Source organism: Monodelphis domestica, chromosome 1, assembly GCF_027887165.1.
Source record: "Monodelphis domestica isolate mMonDom1 chromosome 1, mMonDom1.pri, whole genome shotgun sequence".
NCBI classification, from domain to species: domain Eukaryota; kingdom Metazoa; phylum Chordata; class Mammalia; order Didelphimorphia; family Didelphidae; genus Monodelphis; species Monodelphis domestica.
Window position 1 is genome coordinate 331,949,583 of NC_077227.1, and position 26,236 is coordinate 331,975,818.

Consider the following 26,236-nt stretch of genomic DNA (forward strand, 5'->3'; position numbering starts at 1 on the left):
TCTGAACCCCATAACACTACTAGGCTAAAGAAAGCAACTCCTTTCATATCCCTGCTTTATACTTAAAAATAGCCTGTCCCACCCATCCCCACCCCCAAAATGGGGAAGGGATGGGAAGAAAAAAAAAATTAAATTAAAATAATGAGTGAAATTTTTTAAAAAGGAAAAAAATAAATATTGAGCTTCCCTTCTGAGATAGGAACACTAGGAGAACACTTGAGCTCTTTCATTAAGGTTTAGGGACCTGTGTGCTCCTATCAATGCATATGGCACAAAGGAAGCTGACTCAAAAAGAAAGAAAACTCAGATGACCCTAGAACACATAAGGGGCTCTCAAAAACAAATTAAGCAATAGAGTTGATAAAGAGTTAGGCCCTTGCATCTCAGATAAGTTTCCCAGATATAACAATAAGAACTACTGTTGGGAGGCCAAAGGAGATAGGGAGTAGCTTCTCTCCCTCTCTGCAAAAGGACCTTCTCAGTTTTGGACCGTTTTATGCAGAACAGGTTCAATTCTAGGGAATTTTGACTTCTAAAGAGAAAAGTCAAGATATTTTTTTTTATCACTTAAAGCTTAGGTTTAGTTTGTGGCCCAGGGTCTGCCCTTTTAAAATTCTGATGCAGTTTTACATGCAGCCTTTTCCCCTTTTAGCCATGATAGGGGGAGAACCAAGGGTCTACCCAAGATTTGCTTTGTTATCCCTAAAGAGAAGTCCTTCAAAAGTATATGCTTCCCCAGAAGTAGCCAGAGCAAGGAATCACACTCTTCATGGAGTGGTCCTGGCAAGCCCATCCCCACACAGGCTCTATGAGGTACAATCCCCATTACACATGAAACAAATTTCCATTTATCGTAAGAGTTTTATTCAAATCACACATACCATCACATGAATTTCTTCTCTGAGAAATTTACAATTATTTCATGTATATAGGTTAGAATTCTTACCCTATATTAATTGCAGTATAAAAAATTTCCTAGTGAAGGTTAATTATGTTTGATTTATTATGAGTTAAAAGTATAAGTCATCATTCAAAAATATACATTTAATGCCACTGGTCATTAAAAAACCCAAACAGAGAAACCCATCGGCTCACCTATCCAAGTTAAAACTAATTTGATTTTTCTCATACTATAAATTATTACCATCTGTAATGATTGATGTGTAAAAATATTTCGTTTTAATCTAAGAATAAAACTGAGGAGCTGTGAGATCTATATTTTACTATATGAGCTACCTAGAGTTAGCCCATCTATAGCCCTTTCAAATTTTATTTTGCATTTATTGATCATTTATGGAGACAAAGCCTAATAGAAAGTCGGTCCAGGGGTCTAGAAGACCTGGGTTTTTGTGTTGGCTCTGGTACAAACTAGTTATGTGAGTTAACATCTCACTTAATATTTCAGCTCCCAGGCAACTCTATAAACTATTCAATGCAGAATAGCTGTCCAACTGCATTGGTGGAGGAAGTTTCTTCATGAGGAGTTCCCTATACTGATGAAATTATAGATCCAGGCCAAAGAAAAAGTCACTCATTACCATGTGGCTTAGAATAATGGTTTTACTAAATAAATAGAACATTTCTTTGCAGGGAAATGAAACTAAATGTTTGCCCAAGATACTAAAAAATATTTTTAAAGCTACTTTTTAGATTACTATTTTAAATTTCTCTCTAGTTCTTTAAAAACATAAGATATTTTCAATTTCATTCCATTTCAGGGTTGTTCCTGAAGAGATACTCTGCCTGTAATTGAAAGAAAAAGGAAACATTAGCCACTTTCAAAACCTCTTATATGTATTTGTACAATTAATGTTTAGAAATTTTGATAAAATCATGTTCAGGTTCTATATAAGCTGTAAACATATATGAGGCTAGAATAAATGTTAACAAACATTTCTCCATATTCATTAAATATTTAGGTTCTTTGTTTTCTAGTGAGATGCCTTGATTGTATGGGCTATGTGCTCTACGGAGGATTTAGGGGAAGAATGAATGTGGGCTGGCATGAAAGGCAGGTCAGTTACAAAAACTGACAAAATGAATGGAAAGGGTCCCTACATCAATGAGCTCAGAGGTTCATTTTCTAACATCTATTTTCAAGATGATGTAATTTTTTTAAAAAATTAATTTTTTCCTTACCAGAAAATCAACAGGATCATCTGGTCTGACCTTACAACACTCATTCAGTCCTCGCATGAGTGTTGGCATCACATTTGTCATTAAATAATTTCTAAGTGGAACAGATTGTGCCTCAAGTAATTCTCTTTCTTCTCTTTTTACTTCCTCTAGTCGTTTGTTCTGCACAGAATATTTGAGAAAAAAGCTCAGTGAAGTATCAAATAATGATGAATACAAATTACCCTTTTAGACCTTGGATGGGCTCAGAGACTATGGCATATGGTTCAGATTCTTTTCTTCAGTGTGTGAGTGAGTGTGTGTGTGTGTGTGTGTGTGTGTATGTTCAAAACTCTTCCTGAGTTCCTGGGAGTACTATTTCCTTTTTCTCTTCCCTTCCCTTCCTTCCTTGAGATTTCTACAAGGCAAGACAGCACAATGAACAAAATGCTAGATTTGAAGTCAGAAAGTCCCAGGTTCAAATCTGGCCTTACACACTTGTTAGTAATATGATACAGAAGGAAAAAGCACTAGATCTGGACCTAGTTTTTTGAACCTAGGTTCAAAACCTGGCTTAGTTACTTATCTGTTTGACCTTGTAAAAAGCCCTTCCCCCTCGGCCTCAGTTTCCTTATCTCAAAAAAAAAAAAATCACAGCCTGTTCCTACTAGGGTGATTGTGATGATCTGTAACCTTTAATGCCTTATATAAATGTCTGTGTATCTTCTTCAATGAACAGTGTAACTTATCTACCTTGGGTAGATGGCCCCATACTAAGACTGATGCCAACTGTCGCAGCTATTCTTTTACTGCTTTCCCTCCATTTACCATTGCCATTCATGCAAAGTAGCTCTTTCATCCCAAATTTATACCAAATTACAGTTACAATAACCATGTATTTCAGATTTTCTGGGCCAATACAAATTTCAAAGTTGATTGACTTCCATATAAGCTTATATTAATAATGGCAAATTCTTTGTCAAGTTATGTGTGCCAATTTTTGGTTTAGGAGCTATGGTCAGTGTATGCATAGCATACTTTCATAATATATCCTCTGGCCTCCCTCAACATAACCCTGCTATTATCTATCAATCAGCAAACACTTATTGAAGTCCTATTATGTGTCAGGCACTATACTAGACCTCGGGAATATTAAGTCAAAAATGAAGAGGCTTCTGCCTTTAGGGAGAGTATAATCTGAGAAGACCACTCATATATCTGTAAGTAGATCTATACAAAATAAATACTAGGTAATTTGGTATGGGTGGTACTACCACTTTGAGGTGGGGGCAGAATAGGGTGGGATTTAAGAAAAACTTCATTGAGAAGGAATAATTTTATTTTTTTTTAAATTTGGTCAATTTCAAACATTATTCTTTGGTTACAAAAATCATATTCTATTCCTCCCTCTCTTCCCCCCACCCCTCCCATAGCCGATGTGCAATTCCACATGTGTCCTTGATCAGAACTCATTTCCATGTTGTTGGTGTTTGCACTAGGATGTTCATTTAGAGTCCACATCCCCAATCATATCCCCCTTGATCTATGTAATCAGGCAGTTGTTTTTGAGAAGGAATACTTTTAAAATGCAAATCCAAAGAATAAAAATAACTATGGCAATGAACTGTCCACTGAGCCACCTAGCTGTCCTTTGGATATTTCTGAATGTCCATCTTCTTTAGGCATTTATTTTTATGCTGTCTAAAAGAATTTCCTTAGGAAGAAATTGTACAGGACATAGGCATCAATAACTTTGAATACAGAACCAAAATCCCCTTCACAAAATGTTTGTCACATACCTCTCAAACTACTTTGCTTGACTTAAAATTTATCATTTTTTCCAAATTATATGTAGATACAATTTTTAATAATCATTTTCTGACATTTTGCAATCCGTGTTTTCTATTTTTCTTCCTCTCTTCCCACCTCCCTGAGAGGGCAGCTAATATGATATTGGTTATATATGTGCTATCATGCAATATATCATTCCACATTCATCATGTTGTAAAAGAAGACATGTCACTTATACAAGAAAAAAGGGAAATCAAATGAAGAAATATATGCTTCAATCTGCATTCAGACTTCAGTTTCTTCTATGGTGGAGGATAGACTTTTTTTTTGTCATAAGTCTCTTGGAATTGTCATTGTTGATATAGTTAAGTCATTCACAATTGATCATCATTCATTATTGTGGTTTCTGTATACAATATATTCTACACATTTCACTATGCATCATCACTTCATATAAATCTTTTCAGGTTTTTTATGATGCCCTGCTTATCATTTCTTATGGTACAATAGTTTTCCATTACAATCATATACCACTACTTGTTCACCCATTCCCCAAATGACAGACAATACTTCAATTTCCAATTCTTTGCCACCACAAAAAAGATATGCTATCAATATCTCAGTACAGGTAGGTCCTTTCCCCCTATCTTTGATCTCTTTGAGATACACATATAATAGGGCTATTTCTGGGACAAAGAACATGCACAGTTTTGGGAGTGGTTCCAAATTGCTCTCCAGAATGGGTTGTATGAGTTCACAGCTTCACCAAAATTTATTAGTGTTCCAATTTTCCCATGTCTCCTCCAACATTTATCATTTTCCTTTTTTGTCATATTGACCATACTGTGCTTGACTTTGTTTTCTTATAAAGACATTTTATTTAACCGATTACAAGTAACAACAACTTTGTATATGCATTTGTAAGATCAAAATTGTTTCCCTCTCTTTCCTATAGAAATATTATCATGCAAAACATATTTCCAATTTGGCCATTATTGTAAGAGAATACTCATATAAAACAAAAACCCTAAAGTAAAGACACAAGTAAACTAATGTGAAAAACAGTATGTTTTGAGCTATATTCTGATTCCTACAGTTTTTTTTCCCCTCTAGAGATGGATAGCATTTTTTGTTGCAAGTACTTCAGAATTGTCCCAGATCATCATATTGCTGGGACTATGTAAGCCTTTCATAACTGATCATCTTATAATTTTGCTATTACTGTGTATAATCTAAAAAGTCTACTTATTCCATTCTGTATCAGTTCACATAGGTCTTCCCAGTTTTCTCTGAAATCATCCTGTTCATCATTTCTTATAGTATACAGTATTCCATCACCAGCATATACCACAGTTTGTTCAGTCATTCCCCAATTGATGAACATTCCCCTCAATTTCCACTTCTCTGCTACCACAAAAAGAGCTGCTCTAAATAATTTTGTACCAAATAGGTCCTTTCCCCATTTTTTAATCTCTTTGGGATATGGACCAAGTAGGAATATTACAGGACTAAAGGATATGCACAGTTTTATAGGCCTTTGGGCATAGTTCCAAAATTCCCCCCAGAATGTTGAATCAGTTTATAGAAAAGGAAACTGAATCTGAGAGCCAAAGTGGTGTGTTGAGTCACATAATCCTTCATTCAACAAAAGCATTTACTAAGCACCTACTGTGTGCCAGACTCTTTGTTAGGGACTGGACATATGAAGGACAAAACCTAAAGAGAAGGACAGGAGAATATGTCCCAGGCTTGGGCAATGGCTTCTGCAAAGGCATAGAGACATTATATAGAATGTTGTGTCATTAGTAAACATCAAGTAAGTCAGTTTAGACAAAATGCAGTCTATTCTTCCAGATGAATTTTGTTATTTTTTTCTGTAAAATATATTCTCTGCATATAAAATTATTCTCTATAAAATAATTCTCTGGTAGTTTGATTGGTGTAGCACTGAATAAGGATATTAATTTAGGTAGTATTTTCATTTTTATTACATTGAATTGATATACCTGTGAGCAATTAATATTTCTCCAATTTTTTACATCTATTTTGTATAAAAAGTGTTTTGTAATTTTGTTCTGATAGGCCTTGGATTTGTCGTGTCAGGCAGACTTATCTGGAAGAACAAAAAATTGAGACTATCAAAGGAATCAATGAAAAAAAAGTGAAGGAAGGGGACCTAGATGTACTAGATCTCAAAATATATTACAAAGTGGTAATCATCAAATCAAACCTGGTTCTAGATAAGAAATAGAGTGATGGATCAGTGAAACAATATATATACAGAAGTGTGTGGCCACAGTAATCTAGTGTTTGATATATTCAGAGACCCAAATTTTGAGGATGACACTCCTTGATTAAAAACTACTGGTAATACTTGAGAGCTGTCCAGCAGAAACTAGGCCTAGGTCAGTCTACCAAGATAAGGTTAAAATGACTTAAACATAGTGATATAAATAAATTAAGAAAGCATGGAAGAAATTACCATCAGGTCTATGAGTAAGATAAAAGTTTGTGACCAAATAAAAAAGAGAAAGGATAAGGGGAAGTAAAATGGATAATTCTGATTATATGAAATTAAAAAGTTTTTACACAAACAGGACCAATGTAACTAAAATTAGGAGGAAAGCAAGAAAATGTGAAAAAAAATGTGCATTGTGAGTTTCTTTGATAAAAGTCTCATTTCTTATATGTGTAAGGAACAAAGTCAAATTTATAAAAGAGCTATCCCTGAATTAATAAATGGTGAAAGCATATGAACAAGCAGATCTCAGAAGAACGCAAAGCTATCAATAGTCATAAGAAAAAATTCTCTAAATCACTACTAATTAGAGAAATATAAATTATAACAAATCTGAGTTATTATCTCATACCTCTAAGATTAATTAACATGACATAAATTAAACATGACAAATGCTCAAGGGGGTATGGAAAAATAGATACACTAATTCATTGTTGGTGGAACTGGTCCAATCATTATGGAAAACAATTTGGGACTATCCTCAAAAGGCTTTAAAACTGCATACTCATTGATTCAGTAGTACCACTGCCAGGTTTTAACACCCCAAAAAGATCAAAGGAAAAAGAAAAGAATCTATATGTATAAAAATACTTATAGCAGCTATTTTTTGGTGACAAAGAACTGGAAATTGAGGGGATGCCCATCAATGGGGGAATGCTTGGACAAATTATGGTAGATGATTATGATAGAATAAAATTGTGCTAAGAAATGACAAGCAGGATGGTTTCAGAAACCTAGGAAGACATGAACTGATGCAATGTGAAGTGAACAGAACTGTGAACATTGTACACAGTAACAACAAATTATAAGGATGATCAACTATGAAAGACTTAGCTGACAACACTCTAAGACAATTTCAAAGAATCAACAATGAAAAATAGTATCCACCTTGAGGAAGAACTGATGAACTCTGGCACATTGAAGTGTATTTTTTCCTCCCCCCCCTTTTTTTTGCTAATATGGCTAATATGGAAATATGTTTTGCATTGCTTTGTATTTATAATGGATATTATATTGCTTGCCTTCTTAATGGGTGGGGAAGGGGCCGGAAAGAGGGAGAGAATTTGGAACTGAAAAAATTTTCAAGTGAATGTAAAAAAAAAGAATGAACTATACTTTTGCAGATATGGTAAAAGTTGTTTTGCTTGACTATGCTTCTTTGTTAGTTGTCCTTGGCATTATGGACTGGGAATATACTGCAGAATAGAGAGACTGGAGGTCTTAGTGAACAAGAACAGGGTAAAATGTCACAAAGTAAAGGGAAAGGTAGAATGATGATTACAACCAGATAAATTTTATAATTCATGAACATGGGAGCAGAATATTTTCAAGTGAAAGAAAGATGAAAGTTATATTTATCTCTAGTCCCTTCTCTGTATAGAGCTAAATTAGAATTAAGTAGACTGGGGAACTGGGATGTTTAGGGTATTTGAGGGAACATCAATATGTTTGTTAAAGTTCCCTTATATGAAGGCAGGTGCTACTAGTTCACCTCATATACTTTTCAAGAAGGTGGTATAGGGGATAGAATACCTGACTTTGAGTCTGGAAGACTTGAATTAGTTTAAATCCTGCTTCATGGTGACAAATATGGATTGTATGAATCTCAAAGGAAGAGAGCTTGCTGAGAGCAGGAGTATCTAGTAACAGAAATGAAGATCAAGGAGTATCTTAACTCCACCAGCAAGATCAGGTAGTTAGGAGGGAAGGAGAGGAAGCAAAGTAATCAGGAGAAAGCCAGGCTTCAAAGATTGAAAATGATGGAAGGAGGAAGGAGGGAAGAACTTTAAGATAAAAGCAAGTTTGCCCATTATAGAACAAGCATGTTCAAGAAGGCACAGTGGAAGAGGTGAGTAGACCTAGAATAGGTCGTGAATGGGGTGTAAGGTTGAAGTGTTTAAGAATAAGGGAGGGGAAATTTAGGTAGGGAATTAGGTTTGTTTTGGCTTCTAGCAACCAGAGGTTCAGAATCACTGGAATGAAAAGTGATGGGAATATGCTAACAACTAAGGATTACATATAGGTAGATTATCTGTGGATAGGGGTAGATCCAGGTGAAGGAGTCAGGTTTAACAGTTGAAGATTATTTATTCCTTGAGGGCTAAGCTTGTGGCAGCTGGTGTTCTTGTGTCTTTTGAGACCTTGGGAAACCTGTCTCATAGCAAGCACAAGAGGAGGGTTGACCTAAGGAGTCTGGGAGGCTGGTCATTAAGGTGTCATATTGTAAGGATGTCAAAAAAGCGAAAATAACAATTGTTAGAGAAGTTGTAGGATAGGCACATTTATGCACTATTGGTTGAACTTTGAATTGGATGAACCATTCTAGAAAACATTATGAAACTATCCCTTAAAAGTCACTAATCTATGCATATTCTTTGACATGCTATGGCATTAAAACTCATACATAAAAGTAGAAAAGTAGAAATATTTAAGTATGGTGATACTTCACCTATCACGGGAGTTCTGTTCTAGAGACCCCTGTGATAGGTGAAAATCCACGAAGTAGCAGTGTTATATTTATTTTATTATTTATATGTATTTTAAGGCTTTATAAACCCTTCCATTCTCCTATAAACCTTTTCCACACTCCTATTAACCTTTCCCACACTCTTATAAACACTTCATATGCTCTTAAACACTTTCTACACTCTTAAACCTATGTAATTTTAACTACATATAAAATTCTACATGGGTACCCATCAATGAAATACTATACCACAACATGAATGATGAAGATCATGAATTATATAGCTGTGAAGTAGTACTCATGGCAATGAAGATGATGACAATTAGATAAATGTACTGCATGGCCAAGAAGAGCATAATAGCTCTTTTTGAAGGCATCACTTCATCAGGCGCTACATCAGATGGTAAAGTATTTTCACCCTGGGCTGTAACTTCTATTTCTGCTAAGAGTGCAGGCATAACTAATCTCTTCACAGGAGTGATGAACATAGTTATGCAGAGTTGCTAGTGCTGCTTTTTCTTCTGAGTAAGGAAGTTTTTATAAATTGACATGCCACTCTTGATTGTATTTATGAAATACAATGAAAGAAGCATCTGGGGGTCTCTTTCTTCAGCCACTTGATGAAGTTCTTTGACCATTCTGACCATGGTTGCAAGACAATCCAGTGTTAGACCAACCTACTCTCTTCTCCAATCAGTAGTTCATTTTGTTCCTTATCCTCTTCTTCACTTGCTGACTTCGTCATCTCCTTCAGGTCTTCAGCGATCAACGGTTATGATTGGACATTGATCAGCTGTCAGGAGTCATATCATTGAAGCCATCTCCTCCCAGTACCTTTGCCAGTTTCATGAAATGATGGACTTCATCGCTTGTAATCTTGGATCACTTTTGGCCACAATTTTTTCCAGCTGGCATTTACTGTTTCACTCTTCATCTCCATTATGGCCTTCTGAATATTTAGGAGCCCTTCTGAGTCCATAGCTTCAACTAGGTTTTGCTGGGCGTTTTGTGTGTAGAGTGCCTTAAAAGACTGAATAATGCCTTGATCCATGAGCCAAATAAGTGATGTGGTGTTTGAAGGCAAGAACTCTATCTGGACACCATTATACAACAGATCAACAGCATGGCCTCAGGCACTGTCCATGATCAGAAGCACTTTGAACTTGAGGTTTTTCTCTGCCAGATAAAGATTAACACCTGATATAAAGTACTGGTGGAATCAATCAGTCATAATAAGTTTCAAGATCAAGGCCTTGGGGTTGTGCATCCAGTACACAGGCAACACATTCTTATTTTTGTTTCTTAGGACCCTTGGGTTTTTTGACTTATAAATAAGCCCTGGCTTTATCATAAAGCCTGCAGCATTCCCAAGCATAATCAGAGTTATTTGATCTTTTTTGGGGCCTTAAAACTAGGGGTTTTGGCTTCATCCTTCATAATAAAAATACGAGATGGCATCCATTTCCAAAATAAGCCTGTCTCATTCATGTTAAAAACTTGTTCAGGCTTATAGCCCCCTTCTTCAATGATGGATTTGAACATGTTGTGTACTCCTTGGCTCCAGTTTTTTTCCACAGAGGAGGCTTCTCCATGCAGAGAAACATTCTTGAGTCCAAAGGGTCTCTGAAATTTGTCAAACCAGCCTTCACTGGCACTGAATGGGGCTGGTTCTGTGGGAGAAGCACTTCACGATCCTGCTTCTGTGTCATCGTCTCTATCTTCACCCTCACAACTTTGTGAACATCCATGCTTTCTGCAAAACTATCATAAAGTTTCTTGGCCTTTGTCCAGATGATGTTGGTATCCAGCAAGATAATTCTTCTTCCTGCAGTCATTTATCCACAGGGCCAATGCAGGCTCCATTCTCACAATGGTCTTATTGCGGGAAGCGTTTACCCTCTTTGCAGTCTTGTTAAGTCATTGTAGTCATAGACATAATATTCTTCTTGTCTTTATGTAGTGAACAGTAGATTTGTTTATCCCGTAATGGCAGCCTACAGCCACATAGCTTTTGCCTTCCCTTAACATGCCGAGAAGTTTCACCTCTTCTTTTGTGGTAAGCATTTTCCTTTGGAGCTTGGGTTCACTGCCAGAAGCCTTAGAAGGCATAGAACGTTTGGGTGGCATAGGGCTTGAGATAAATTCAAACTTTTATGAAAATTTCACAAAAACACAACACTGTAGAGCAACACTACACGCAGCAATCAGACTTCAATGTAAAGTGGACAAGGAGAGATGCTGGATGTATGGGCACAGTGCAGGAGAGCAAACAAACTGACACTATAATCACTGAGCCAGTCAGTGCTCAGGATACAGAACACAGTGCTGTAGTTGGTCACCTTTCATTCAATCAGCCACTATTGTGCTAATCTCACATTGGCAAACTTGCACAAGCGTTAGTGGGGTACTGCATTTCCATTGTGTACAGTATGGTATTCATCTGCAAAGTCCTGCAATATAGCAAAAGCTCCATGATATAGAATTAAATATATATATTTTAAAACCTGTGATACAGTGAAGCTATGATAATTGAACCACGATACAGTGAGTGAGGGATGACATAGTATATTCTTTATGGATGACAACATAAAAATAAAATTCAATAAAGGGCCTTTAAAACAGAGTTAAATTTAAATGCATATGCATTTGTATTAAAAACACTAGAGAAAGTTGGAATAAATGAAACATTCCTCAAAATGATACATAGAACCTATCTAAAACATTATATGTAATGAGGATAAGCTAGAAGCCTTCCCAATAAGATCAGGAGTGAAACAAGGATGCCTACTATCACCACTACTATTACTATTCAATACTGTACTAGAAATGCTATTTATAGCAAAAGAGAAGAAGAAATTGAAGGAATTAGAATAAGGAATAAGGAATAAAGTTATCATTTTCTGCAGATGATATGATGATTTATCCAGAAAATCCTAGAAAATCAACCAAAAAATTAATTGAAACAATAAACAACTTTAGCAAAGTTGCAAGATATAAAATAAACCCACAACAATCATCAGTATTTCTCTCTATTACAAATATAGCCCCCAACAACAAGAAATAGAAAGAGAAATTCCATTTTAAATTACTGTAGATAAGATAAAATCCTGAGAATCTATCTGTCTGCCAAGACAAACTCAAGAACTATATAATCACAATTCCAAAAACATTTTCACACAAATAAAATCAGGTCTAAACAATTGGAAAGGGGGCAGCAAGGTGGCTCAGTGTATTGAGAGCCAGGCCTAGAGATGGGAGGTTCTGTATTCAAATGTGACCCCAGACACTTCCTAGCTGTGTGCCCCTGAGCAAGCCTCACTGGCTAGCCCTTACCACTCTTCTGCCTTGGAGCCAATACATAGTATTGATTCTAAGACAAAAGATAAAGGTTTAAAAAAATTGGAAAAACATTAATTGCGCATGAATAGGCAGAATCAACATAATAAAAATGACAATTCTTCCTAAATTAATTTATTTATTCAGGGCTGTACCAATCAAACAACCCAAACTTTCTCACAGAGCTAGAAAAAAATAACAAAATTCATTTGGAAGAACAAAAGACCTAAAATATCAAGAGAATTAGTAAAAAAATGTGAAGGAAGGTGACAGCTATAACTGATCTCAAACTATATTATAAAGAAGAAACAATCAAAACAATCTGGTACTGGTTAAGAAATAGAGTGGAAGACCAATGGAATAGACTAGGCACTCAATAGACAATGGTAAATGACCATAGTAACCTAGGGTCTGACAAACCTAAATTCAACAATAATGTATGATAATCAACTGTGAATGACTTTATTATCCAAAAGACAGGGATCTAGGATAACTCTAAGCGACTCATGACCAAAAAATAAAGGATATCTACTGCCATAGAAGGAACAGATGTAGCATCTGAATACAGATTCAAACATACCATTTTTCATTTTATTTCCCCCATGAATTTTTCTCTAGTGTAAGCAATATGTCTTCTGTCACAACATGACAAACAAGGATATATGTATTGTATGATGATATATGTACAACCTATATTATGTTACCTGCCTTCTTAGGAAGAGATGTGGGCAGGAAGAAGAGAACATGGATTATAAAATTTCAGAAAATAAATATTAAGAAATTGCATTGATGTAATCTGGAAAAAAATGAAATTTACAATAAAAAAATTATATGCAAACTAAGTAATTTGAACTATAAGAATTGGTGGGTTAAAGAACAATAACAGAAATAATAATTGCATTAAAAAATGACAACAATTGAAAGTAGACTGAAAGTTTTGTTATGGAGCCAAAGCATTTAGTTAGTTGTTATCCTTCATACTCTAAGAGGACCAAAATGACATCATGATGTTGGAGTTAATGTGTGGTGTGTGACTGATCAGATCAATAAGAGCTTTAATAGCTCTTCTACAGGTTGGGCACAAATAGTTTATATGAAAATTTGGGATGGAGTTGTCTCTAAATCTGCACAATCCATGTCTCCTGGACAGTATGCCAGCACCATTCCAGGAAACTGAATCGAATTGAATTGTCAGGTATTCAAACTCTATTGCAGAGATTGGCTGGACAAACTGTTCCAATGCCAAACACATGTAACTTAAAAGACAATTTTAAGGGGCAACTAGGTGACTCAGTGGATTGTGAGCAGACCCAGAGACAGGAGATCTGTGTTCAAATTTGACTTCACACACTTCTTAACGTACAACCCTGGGCAAGTCAACCCCTTTTGAAGCTCCTCCTGTAATTCTTTTTGGTCTTGAGAACAATTTCTATTTTTCTTGAAAGCTTTGGATAAAACAGACTTGACTTTGTTTTCTTCTACTGAGTTTGTGTTTTTGACTTCCCTGTCACCAAAGTAACTTTTTATGATGAATTTCTTTTTTTGTTATTTGCTCAATTTTCAGGCTTTTTCTTGTGTTTTAACTTAGAAAGCAAACAAACAAAAAAACCTAATACAGGTGGTCTGTGTTCCTATAGTGAAGAGGGCACTGTCCCAACCTTTAGATTCTGTGTATAGTTGCCATGAGATCTCTAGGGATCTATAAGTTTTCAGTTCTTCCAAGGTAGTATGATCTAAGGAGTGATGCTGAGAGCTCCAGAAGCTTCTGCCCCTGGTTCAGTCACCCTCAATGCCTATGTTTGCTTCTCAAGCTGGAGCCTGCCTTGGTGAGCTGATCTGTGTTCCAGTCCCACCCCAAAGTGAAAAACCCCTCCTGCTGACCTTCCAAATTATGTTGACCTGAAAAACTGTTTCACTCCTTTTTCTGGGTTCTGCCATTCCAGAATTCATGTTGAGGCATTATATCAAAGTTGTTTGGAGAATAATTTGGTAGAGATTAAGCACATTTTTTGTACCTTCTTTTACCTTCTTCCTGGGTAACTCTTAAAATGATGCATTTGAATTAGCTAAAGGGCTCAGTGGATAGAGAGTCAGGCCTGTAGACAGGAGATCTTGGGTTCAAATCTAGCCTTAGACACACTTCCCAGCTATCTGACCCTGGGCAAATCACATAATCCCCACTGCCTACCTCTTATCCCTCTTCTGCCTTGGAACTAATACTTAGTATCAATTCTAAGACAGAAAGTAAGACTTTTTAAAAAAAATGTATAATCTCTTCATTTCTTGGAGGGAAATGGGAATTTATCTTTTCCCTCTGAAATGGCCATGATATGTAGCAGTGGAATTACTCATTCAGAACACACCCCATTCAGCAATTGGAGAGTCAGTTTGAATGATCTCCAGGCACAATAACAGAGAACAAAGACACACACACTCCAGATACAAGGCCAGAAACAGCTTCACGGAGCATGATCTCTGGGAGCAAAATGACAGCTGGCTATGTAGAGAGAAATGACTTCCAGTCCTGATAGTACTAAAAGAGTAAATAGCTCCCTGCTACCTATTTGACACATGTGTACCTTAATACCATTGTACTCTAAGCTTATTCATATCTCTTTCTAAGGATGCCAGAAATATCTGTGAGAGAGGGAGCTGTAGGCTTATGGAGGAAATGTTTAATAGCTACTGTTCTTATGATGTCATCTTAGTAAATGTTTTCTCTTACAACTAATTATGTCTACAGGCTATGAAGACAAAGCACACTGATTAGAGATAATGGGTATAGTAATAGAAGAGTGGTTCCATAGTGGTAAGGCCTTGAAAATTAAGAGTAATATCTGCCTCTTGGAGACCCAACTCATGAGTGCTAGTGCAAGCTGGTGAAATAGTCTTGAGGAAACACTAGTTTTTAAACAAACTGTTGAGGTAATGAAGACATAATAGAGATTAATAGTTTTAAAAATTAATCCTACTTTTCAATTTTTTGTTTAAGAAAATTCTCATTTTTATCCTTGTGTAAGTTCACAGGAAAAAAATGAAATAAAGCAACTACATTTCCTAGGGAAGTGATGGTGAACTTTTAGAAGGGCAGGTAATGTGAGAAATGTCCTCAGGCTCCTGTGGAGAGGGGAGTGGAGCAGCCCAGCCCCACATCCCTCTGAATTTCTATTAATGAACTCTGGCAAACACTGTGCTGGGGCAATGGTGAATGTGCCCATAGAGAGGGCTCTGAGTGCCCCCTCAGGCACACATGCCATAGGTTTGCCACCACAGTTTTAGGATATAAAGAACTCATTAGAAAATCAGAGGTAGAAATACTATACACATCATCCTCTATAGGCCCCAACACCACAAAAATTATAATCAATAAAGAAAATATGAATAAAGGTCCCAGAATTAAATGAGGATTCTACAAAGTATAGAATGAGTGAGTAAAAGAACAAATCACAGAAACAACACATAATTAAAGAAAATTATAACAATGAGATAAATACCAAAATATGTGACATGTAGTCAATGTAGTATTTATGGGACAAATCTGTTTTTAAACATTTGAAGAAAAGAAAGAGATAAATAATTTGTCCTGGCAACTAGGAAAAAAATTGGAGGTCAATAGATTAATATACCCAAATGAACACAAAAGTCAGAAATTCTGAAAATCAATGAGGAAACAAAATGAAATTTAAAAATGAGAAAAAATTTAAATGCCTATAATATAGACAAATTACTAGGCAAACTGTTACAAGAAGGAAAAGAAAACCACATTAGCAAAATGAAAATGAAAAGGAAGAACCAATGATTATTGGAGAAAAATTAAAGGAAGTTTTCAGATATTACTATACCTAATTATATGCTAACAACAAAACAACTGTTTATAAAATTATGAATATCTCAATTAACAAAATTGAAAATAAAATAAAAATTCAAAACAATATGACTCAGAATGTAAAATTGAATAAGCCACAATATTCCCTTTTATTTAAATTTATGAAATTAAGAAAGGACACTCACATTATTTCTGTGAGACAAATATGGTTCTGATATCCAAACTAGGGAGATAAAAAGGAAAAAAAAGAAAAAAGAAAAAACTATAGCCCATTATACCTAAGTACTACTGATATAAAAATGAGTAATAAAATAGTAATTAGAGCAATATGGTTGGTTTGGGTTTTTTTTTTTTTAACATTTTCACTATGCACTGCTTGGATTTACAACAGAAATGTCAAGATGATTTGACTCTGGTAAAGTTATAAATCTAGTATAACATATTAATTCTATAATTAATATTTTATAGATTAGCAAATACAGAAAATTCCTTATAGCATAGCGTTCATGTGTGATAAAAAGGCTAAAAAGGAAAGGAATAAGGTACTTTTCACTAAAATGATAAAGTAAATATAAAGGGCAGAATTCATAGGCTGGATAGGAGAAATAACTAGTAAAACAGAAAAACTTGAATCGACAGTTATAAGAGAAATTAAAGTGAGAATTACAGATATACTAAAGTGAAAGATAACCTGGAAGAATAGTAACATTCTAAATTCTAGAAGAATAGTAATATTCTAAGTTCTAAGTCCTAGTGAAATGTAATAAAATTAATGTTAAGAACACATGATCTTTTTGTAATCAATTATCTCAAAGGCAAGTAGAATAGAAACAACTTAAATATAATAGGTCTCTCAAAAGAATACAAATGAATAAATCTGAATATTTCCATGTAAGAAATAATACAAGATAACTCCTCAGAACTTCTGAACCCAGAAACAAAGTGCCAATTAAGAGAGTTCACAGATCATCTTGAGAAAAGAAAAATAACTAAACAAAATAAAATACCATAATGTTGCAAAATAGAAGTCACATAGTAGTTAAATTGAATAATTTCAATGATAAATGACAAAGTCTGTAAAGCCACAAGGAGAAAAACCTTCAATTGTAAAGAAAGGAAATTTCAATCACACAGATATATTCAATACACACCAGAAACTGCAGAACAGAATGGAAAAATATATTCTGAAAAATTAAGGAACTTAAGATGTAATCCAAAATGACATACTATGAAAATTTTTTCTAAAAAAAATTTTTTTTTAAACCCTAACCTTCCATTTTAGAATCAATATTGTATATTGGTTCTAAGACAGAAGAGCAGTAAGGGATAGGCATTGGAGGCTAAGTGACTTGCCCAGGGTCACACAACTAGGAAGTGTCTGAGGCCAGATTTGAACCCAGGACCTCCCATCTGTAGGCCTGGTTCTCAATCCACTGAGCTATCCAGCTGCCCTCTAATAAAAACAATCTTTTTAACAGACAACAGATTATATGATTTGCAATACCCCATCTCAGAGAAGCACAAAAATGGCAAATAGAACAACAAGGAAAGTACAAGCAACAAAGAAAATTATCTCATCTTTAGAGACTATTAAAAGGGAGGGAAAAGCTAGAAAGAGGACTCTTACTATGGAGAAATGTCAGAAGTGTTAAAATCTATAAAACATTTTTAGTAATGTGTTTAATAAGTGTGTATTAAAAAAAAAATAACTTACCCACTCTTCCCACCGAGCTATCTTTTCTGCTGTTTCAACAGCCTCTCTATGCTCACGCTCTGCTTCCTCTGCAGCCTCCTTTGCTAGGCGTTCCTCTGCAGCTTTACGTTCTTCTTCTGCTTTTTCTTCATCTGTTAAGCCATAGTTTCGAGGCTTTCCAACATTTTTGATAATCTGTCCAATAGCAAGTTTATTCTCAGGATGTTCAAATTTTCCTACATCTTTAAATATCAGAGGAAACAAAGATCATGGGTTAAATCACATTTCTGTGTATTATATGCATACTCAATGTTGCTCTGCTTTTGGCAGGATAACATATAGAAGGAGACTGGTCTTCACTCATTTCCTGGCTCCGACATTTACTGTTTCATGGCCCAAGGTATGTCACTTCATTTCTCCCTGCTTTCATGTCCTTTTTTGTAGAGGGGGAATAACTGAATGATTTGACTCAGAAGGTTGTTGTAAGTAAAAGACTTCTTAAATCCTGAAATGTCATATGAGTTTGTTAATATTGCATATACTTAGTTCATATTTGTTAAGGTAACATTTGTGAAAATTACTTATAACTTTCAATCCTGGTTGCTATAACTTTTAATGGAATTTTTCTTTTACACGACCATGTAAATTCTAGTTTCTTGTCAGTTTTATTACTATGTAATATAGAAAGTTGTAAATTTGAGCTTTTTCTCACTATTGATAATAATTTTGAATATAATGATAATGATGACAATAATAATTTTAAAAATCTCTAACCTTTCTAGCTAACAGATTTGAGGAGAGTAGAGGAGACAACACTTGCATATCTAGGTAATATTAACATCAACTGGAATAAAGGAGTAAAATAGGAAAAGGTTTATTGCTATTACTGAAGCAAAACATCTACTGGAGCTTCTTCTAAAAATTTCTGGATGGTGTCAATGTAGAAGACATTGTTTCAAATAAGGTGACCTATGAGATTGTGTAGGCAAGGCCAGAAATTGCATTCTCTTAAACTTATCTAAATAAAAGCCTATATAAAATGGATGAGATTATCCAGTTGCAGACATCTCTCAGAACAGGTAGTGTGTAAATGGGTTGATGAAACTAAAGGGTTTCCCAAATCCAGTCAAATAGAACTAGATCCCTCCTAAATTATAAAGCCACCAGGCTATTTTCACTAATCAAAGATAAAACCAACATAAAACAAGTTAACTGTAACATGTAAAAAATGTAGATAAGCAAAAAAAAGTTAAGAACTTATTTTTTTGTTTCTAACACTGTTCAGGAGAGAAAATCTCATTCTAATTTTAACCTTTCATAGAATTTGATTTTTTTTTTAAGCTGGAAAGGACATGAATAATAATCTACCTTAATCTCCTCATTTCAGATATTAGTAAAATGAGAATTGGTTACCATAGGAGTCAAGGTTTAGAATGAATCTGTTAATAAAGATTTATCTGGCAGCAGTATGTAAAAAGGCGTAGGGGAGGGAGAACAAAGATAGTGAAACTCATTAGAAGTTTGTTCAAATAATCAATCAACAAACATAATCGCCCACTATTTTCCAGGCAATAGAAACAGTTATAGAATATTGACTTGTGGTTTCTCAGATACAGGGAGCTCCCATATAAGGAACTTCCTCTTTTTGGTATATAAAGTCTTTTCAACTTGGCATTAACCCACCATTACAAATTTATTAGGCATTATTTCCCCTCATTCACTCTATAGTGCAGTAAAGTTGGTCTTCTTGCTTTTCCTTATATATAGCCTTTCATGTGTTACCTCTAGGCCTTGGCACAGGTGATCCCCTTGTCTGGAACACATTCCCACTTCACCTCTGTTCTTCAAATCCTGAACTTCTTTCAAAGATCAGCTCCCCAAACACTTATTGTGGGCCCCCAAATGATTCAGAGGCTGAAGTTTGCATGGGATTTTGTATGAAATGCATTAGTCAAATAGTTTTCCTAAATTTTTATATTTGAATTGAATTTATTTTTTACCAATGTGGTGTGGATGGATTTCGAGTTCATCAAAATAATTGTAAACAGTTTCATCTTCAGTATTTATATCACGATAGTTACTAAGAGATCTCAAGAATCTATCTTGGACATAGTGTGTTCCAACTACAGTGGCCTCAGGAAGATTCATTACTCTGTCTTTTAAGAAGTCATCAGGTGCATCCAAAGCAAAAACAAATTCTGTGAAGAAAAAAAGAAAAATTTCCAGCAAAAAGTCATTTCTACACATGGTGATTTCATATTTTCCATAACAAAGTCTGGGATACACATTCATTAAAAAAACCAAAAACTTCCTATTGCAAAATTACATTAAAAAGTTGTCCAAATTTTCCTGAAATTAGTGAGACTATTCTCAAAAATCCAAGACATTTTATGTTGAGGGGGTTGAGAAGAAGAGCTATAAGAGGAATTTGATTCTCAGTTTTCATATACCTTAAAATTTCTATATTATTTATTTAATACTATTTATAATCATCTACCTTTTGATAGTCTCTCTTTTTTTGGTTTTCTATTACATTGAACTGTCCTGCATATTCTCTCATATTTAAGAACTTTATATCCTTTGTGACTCTTTCTGATCCCTTAAATTTGGTATTCCCCTAAGACTCTGTCCTTGCCCTCTTATCTAGTCTGCTTACTATATTCTTTCAATTTCATCCACTCTCATGGCTTCAACCATCATTTTCATGCAGATAATGCCTAAATTTTTACTTCTACCTTTGGTCTTTTTCCTCAGCTCCAAGCTCAACTGCCTACTAGAGATCTCCACTGAAACAGCCTATTATCATCTCAAATTCAACATTTTCAAGACTGAACTCAGTAACTTAGTATCTTTAAAAATTACTTCTCCCAACTTAACTATTTCTAACACTGGTTTCACTGTTCACTCAGTTACCTGGGTTCAAAAGTTTGGTATTTCTTTTCTCTCAAAAATGACTCAATGTAAATAGTATATAAGCTTTTAAGGATTAGCAAAGTATTTAAAATAAATTTACCTTATTTATATTCACAATTATTATCTCCATGCTATTATTACTCTCATTTCACAGATGACAAAATAGTCTCAGAAAGGTGGTGATTTGCTTGGGGTCACACAGCTAATAGTTCTTTGGGACAAAATCTGAACTCAGGCTTTTCAGACTCCAAGTATTATGCCACAAACAAAATGTGATGATGCCTCTCTTCTTCTCTTGTTATTTCATTTTTTAAAATAAATTTTTATTGATGTCTTTTTACATCATCTAAATTTTTTTCAGTTATTTCTCTCTTCCACTCAGAGTCATTACACATAACATACATTTGTGTACACACACACACACACAAATATACTTTTTTTTAATAAGAAAGAAGGGGCAGCTAGGTAGCATAGTAGATAAAGCATCAGGCCTGGAGTGGGGAGGCCCTGGGTTCAAATCTTATCTCAGACAATTCTTAAGTTATGTGGCTCTGGGAAAGTCACTTCATCCCAAATGGCTGGATGTTGGCAGGGTTTTTAAAAAGTGAAAGAAAGAAAAGAAAAGGAAGGGAAAAGTCAACAAAAATGACCAGTATAACATCTGTGGACATCAACTCTATAGAGGAATGGGAGGAGGGGGTAGAAAATATCTTCTCACACATCTTCCTTGGGCCTCATTATTTTTCTTTAATTTTTTTAACTTAAATTTTTTTCCCTATTACATATAGAAACAATTGACAATTGTTACTTGACATTTTGCTATTCAAATACTCTCCCTCCCTCTTTTCCCCAAATCCCCGATGCCATAAATAGTCTTATATAGGTTATTCCAGTGCTGTCATAAAATACCTATTTCCATATTTTTCATGTAATGAAAAAAGAAACATATCACACATACAATACAAAGCTCATGAAGGAAAAAATGGCATGCTTTGATCTGCAATCAGATTCCAACAGTTCCTTCTCTGGTTATGAATAGCATTTTTCATTATGAATCTTCTGGGGTTATCTCGGAATCTTGCTTTGCAAATAATTAAATCCTTCATAGCTGATCATCATACAATATTTCTGTTGCTATATACACTGTTCTCTTGGTTCTGCTCACTTAATTTCACTTCAGTTCAAAGAAGTCTTTCCAGGTTTTTCTGAATTCATCCTGTTCATTTCTTATGGCACAATGTAGTATTCTATTACAACCATATACCACAACTTGTTTAGCCATTTCCCAACTGATGTACAACACCTAACATTCCAATTCTTTATCATTATAAAAAGAGCTCCTAAAAAAAAAATTTTTTTTAAACCCTTACCTTCCATCTTGGAGTCAATACTGTGTATTGGTTCCAAGGCAGAAGAGTGGTAAGGACTAGGCAATGGGGGTCAAGTGACTTGCCCAGGGTCACACAGCTGGGAAGTGTCTGAGGCCAGGTTTGAACCTAAGACCTCCCTCTCTAGGCCTGGCTCTCAATCCACTGAGCCACCCAGCTGCCCCCTCCTAAAAATATTTTTGAACAAGTATATCTTTTCCCCCAATCTCTGATCTCTTGGAGATGCATAGCCAGTAGTGATATTTCTGGGTCAAAGGGTACACATAGTTTTATTGTCCTTTGGGTCCATATTGTTCTCCAGAATAGTTGTATTGGTTTAGGGCTGTGTTGGCAAAGCTTTGGTATGCATGCCAGAGCATGCCAGAGGGGCTGCTCCCCTCCCCCTCTCCACTCATCTGCAGACATTTCTCCCATCATCTGTCCCTCTGCCCAGCAGCTCAATGGAAGCACTTCTCCCCTCCCCTGCTTAGGGTAAGGTGGTGGGCTCACATGCAGCTGAGGGTTGCAGTTTGGTCACTCAGTCTTTAAGTTTCACTGGTTTAGGGCCTCATTATTTCTTGCATGGGTTATTGCAATAGCTTTCAACTTGCAGCCTCAACACAGCTTTCTCCAGCAGTCTTTAGCTAGAAAAATTTACATCATCTCAATCAGGTTTTCGTTGGCTCTTACCTTATTGTAGGCCAGGTCATTCCAAAAATGAAGTATCTAACAAGGACAAAAGGGCATGTGCTTGAGAAGGCTGTATTGTTGCTTATAGATAAAGAGTAGAGTTCTCCCTTGAGCCTTAACAAAAGATAGGTCCCAGACCAGATAAATGCCTCAGAGACCTGGGAATAATTACCTTAAGTTAAGAATTGAACTGCCTGGCCTTCAGAGATTGAGGTTTGAGAAAATGAATGAATTCACATAGAGATACTGCTAAATGATACCACCTAGTATTAGTTTTCTTTACCTTTATCAGAAATGATTTTTCATTTCTTGGTTCTTGTGTGGCATTTTGTTTCTGGTTTGTTATACAGTTACTATGTTCTATTTTGTATATTTTTTTTAAGTATGTGTTTATTGTGGTCCTCTACCTAGAGAATAAGTTCCTTGAGGGCTGAGATTGTGCCTTATCTATCTTTGTAGCTCCCCTAGCTTACTATTTATTTACCATTGTAAAATTTAAAATTAATCTCAAATAATGAAAATATTATATTTTAAGGGATTTATTAATGAGCATTAGAAATCAAGGAATAAAGAGAATACAAAATAAAGACCACATGCCCATGGCTGATTACTCCATTTCAAAATCCCCACTCACCACTGTCACCATGCTGACAGGAAGCCAAAGAGGCTGGAACCTTCTATGTCTCTGCCTAATATCTCCTTGTCTACAGGAAGTATGTAATTATAGGAAGTCAGGGCTCCCGGGAAATGTAGTTCTTTTTTAGGGTAACAGATTTTCAATTATACATTCCCCCCTGATGATCAATTTGGGAGGGGGCTAGTCTCCCAATTTGATCACTTAACATAATCAACTTTTAAATTACAGTAATCTGGGGATAAAAGAGAAAAGAACAAACCCATGATTGCTAGGCACATTGACAAAAAGTCAGTTGGGGGAAGTCCCCTTTGGCATAAAAGTATACATACAAAACAAATGCATTCAACCCCACACAGTTCAAATCACCACATCCCAAAGTTCACTCTGGATCTTCTGGTGCAGTATGTGGTCTGTGGAGACATCTTCATGGTGCCTTCTCCAAACAGTTCATTTCTGGATTTGGAGACGTAGCATGTTTCTTAAACTAAAATTACTCTCAAAAAGAATGTAAAGGTCTCTAAAAGACTGTCTGCCCTTTGATCCAGCCATAGCCCTGCTGGGTTTGCACCCCAAAGAGATAATAAGGAAAAAGACATGTACAAGAATATTCATAGCTGCACTCTTTGTGGTGGCCAAAAATTGGAAAATGAGGGGATGCCCTTCAATTGGGGAATGGCTGAACAAATTGTGGTATATGTTGGTGATGGAATACTATTGTGCTCAAAGGAATAATAAACTAGAGGAATTCCATGGGAACTGGAATGACCTCCAGGAATTGATGCAGAGTGAGAGGAGCAGAACCAGGAGAACATTATACACAGAGACAGATACACTGTGGTTCAATCGAATGTAATGGACTTCACCATTAGTGACAATGCAGTGATCCTGAACAACTTGGAGGGATCTACAAGAAAAGGCACTATCCACATTCAGAGGAAAAACTGTGGGAGCAGAAACACAGAAGAAAAACAACTGCTTGAATACATGGGTCAAGGGGATATGGTTGGGGATGTAGACTCTAAATGAACATCCTAATGCAAACACCAACAACATGGATATAAGTTTTGATCAAGGACATGTGTAATACCCAGTGAAATTACATGTCAGCTATGAGAAGGATGGGGGTAGGTGAGGGAGGGAAAAAATATGATTCTTGTAACCAAGAAATAATGTTATAAATTGACTAAATAAATCAATTTAAATAAAAAAAAGAATGTAAACTTTGTAATTTAGAATAATAATAATTATACATTCCTCCCTGAAGAGGGTATTGAAAAACACAGGGATTGCTTAGGAATGCATGGCTGAGTTATGAGGTATAAGAATCAATTGGCATGAGAAATCAAAGACATAAAAAAAAATCCAAATAAAAAAGAAAAGATAGCTTCTGGATGAAATATAGACTATCAAAGTCTTATATGTAAAAATTCTAAGTAAAGGAAAAATAAACCTATAACAGGTCTTTGAATCAAGGCCCAATTAAAGTAATTTCTATAATGAACTTTCCAAATCAGCAGCCAGGACTACAGAAAGTTTTGCCACACAATGAAAGACAGAATAGGGACTAGATTATAGGAGCCAGGTTGGAGCCAGAATAATCAATGTTATATATTTGATATAGAGTGTGTGGCACAAGGAAGACCTGCATTTAACACGTGTTAAACAGCTGCAACCTCGAGTCTCATACATGATCAAGTCCTTTTGCTCTTTGCGCAGAATGTCATTAGGATTGGTTTGGTCTTTTTGACCTTGTGCTCGATTAGCACTATGCAAGTAGCTTTGTGCTTCTTTGGTACTATGCAATGGCTCTTTTTGTATTTCCTTCTCCTGGAATCAGACAGAATCATTAAGCAAAGTCCCATTATTTTTTCAAATAATCAATAGCATCATTTTTATAGTCTAAAGCTTTTTGAGTATGCATTAATATTAGAACAAATGTATTTTAAACTTATATTACTGCAAAATAAAAAAGTTAAAGAAAAATCTTCTCAATACTGTTGACATGTGCTTTAAATACAAAAAGGAGAGAAAAATAAAACTGAAATAGTATATTTTGCACATGCAAGCAAAAACAATAATAAAAGTTTTAAAGATCAAAAATATATAGCTTACAATCAGTGAAACACTGTCAGCCAAGGAGAGATAGAATACAAAGCTTTCTCACCAAAATAATGAGATGCATTTAGTTTTTAACTTAACCACTGTGTGAGTACAAACGATTTTCAGAATAAAACAGTAACATAGTAGATAATGCACATTCAAAGAAGTACCAAAGTCCCCCAAATTCACAATAGCCCAGTTAATTACAATAGCAAAAAAGCACACTATCATATTTCATATAAGTTGCTTATAACCAAAAAAACCTACTAACTGATGGATATTTGTCATAATTTTTACAGACATAATAAATATTTCAACCTTGGCAAATAAATCAAAGTAAAACTTATTTGGGTCTAGAATATCACCAAGAAATCTAGATTATTCTAGTGGAAGTAAATTAAACTGAAGAGTTTTGCAGGACCTCTTTTTAGCTTCCTGCTTCACATATGCACCTTGGTAGGAACATTTCTTTGTTTCTCTACCTTTAACACAACATTCTTTATAATATAAATATTTTTTTTAAATCATCTATTCAGAAAACACTAGTTAACAAATTATTTCTGAATACCCCTTAACATTACAATTAAATTCTTAGCTTATTAAATTCTCTAAGGGTTGTTAGCCAGGTTGAGTCCATCCATCATCTATGTGACATTTAACAAATGCAAAATGGAAAAAAAACTTTATGGGCTTTTATAATATTTTACAATATTTTTTTCAGTAGTCATAGGGGAAAGGTAACAGAATATATATAATAGTTAAAACACAGTAGATTAAACTGAT

The 26,236-nt window shown here is 35.1% G+C and overlaps 1 protein-coding gene across 2 annotated transcripts in view; it reads right to left on the reverse strand.

Moving 5' to 3' along the window:
* Window positions 1–841: 841 nt before the first annotated feature.
* AK7 (adenylate kinase 7) overlaps window positions 842–26,236 on the reverse strand; it is a 147,452-nt gene continuing 122,057 nt past the window's right edge. For both annotated transcript variants that reach the window (XM_001375254.4, XM_056811307.1), the window contains 4 exons: window positions 19,747–19,944; window positions 17,768–17,988; window positions 2,140–2,298; window positions 842–1,743 (listed from right to left, as the gene is read on the reverse strand). In XM_001375254.4, coding sequence (XP_001375291.1) covers window positions 1,705–1,743; window positions 2,140–2,298; window positions 17,768–17,988; window positions 19,747–19,944 — 617 coding nt within the window. In that variant the 3' untranslated portion in view covers window positions 842–1,704. The remainder of the gene's footprint in view (window positions 1,744–2,139; window positions 2,299–17,767; window positions 17,989–19,746; window positions 19,945–26,236) is intronic.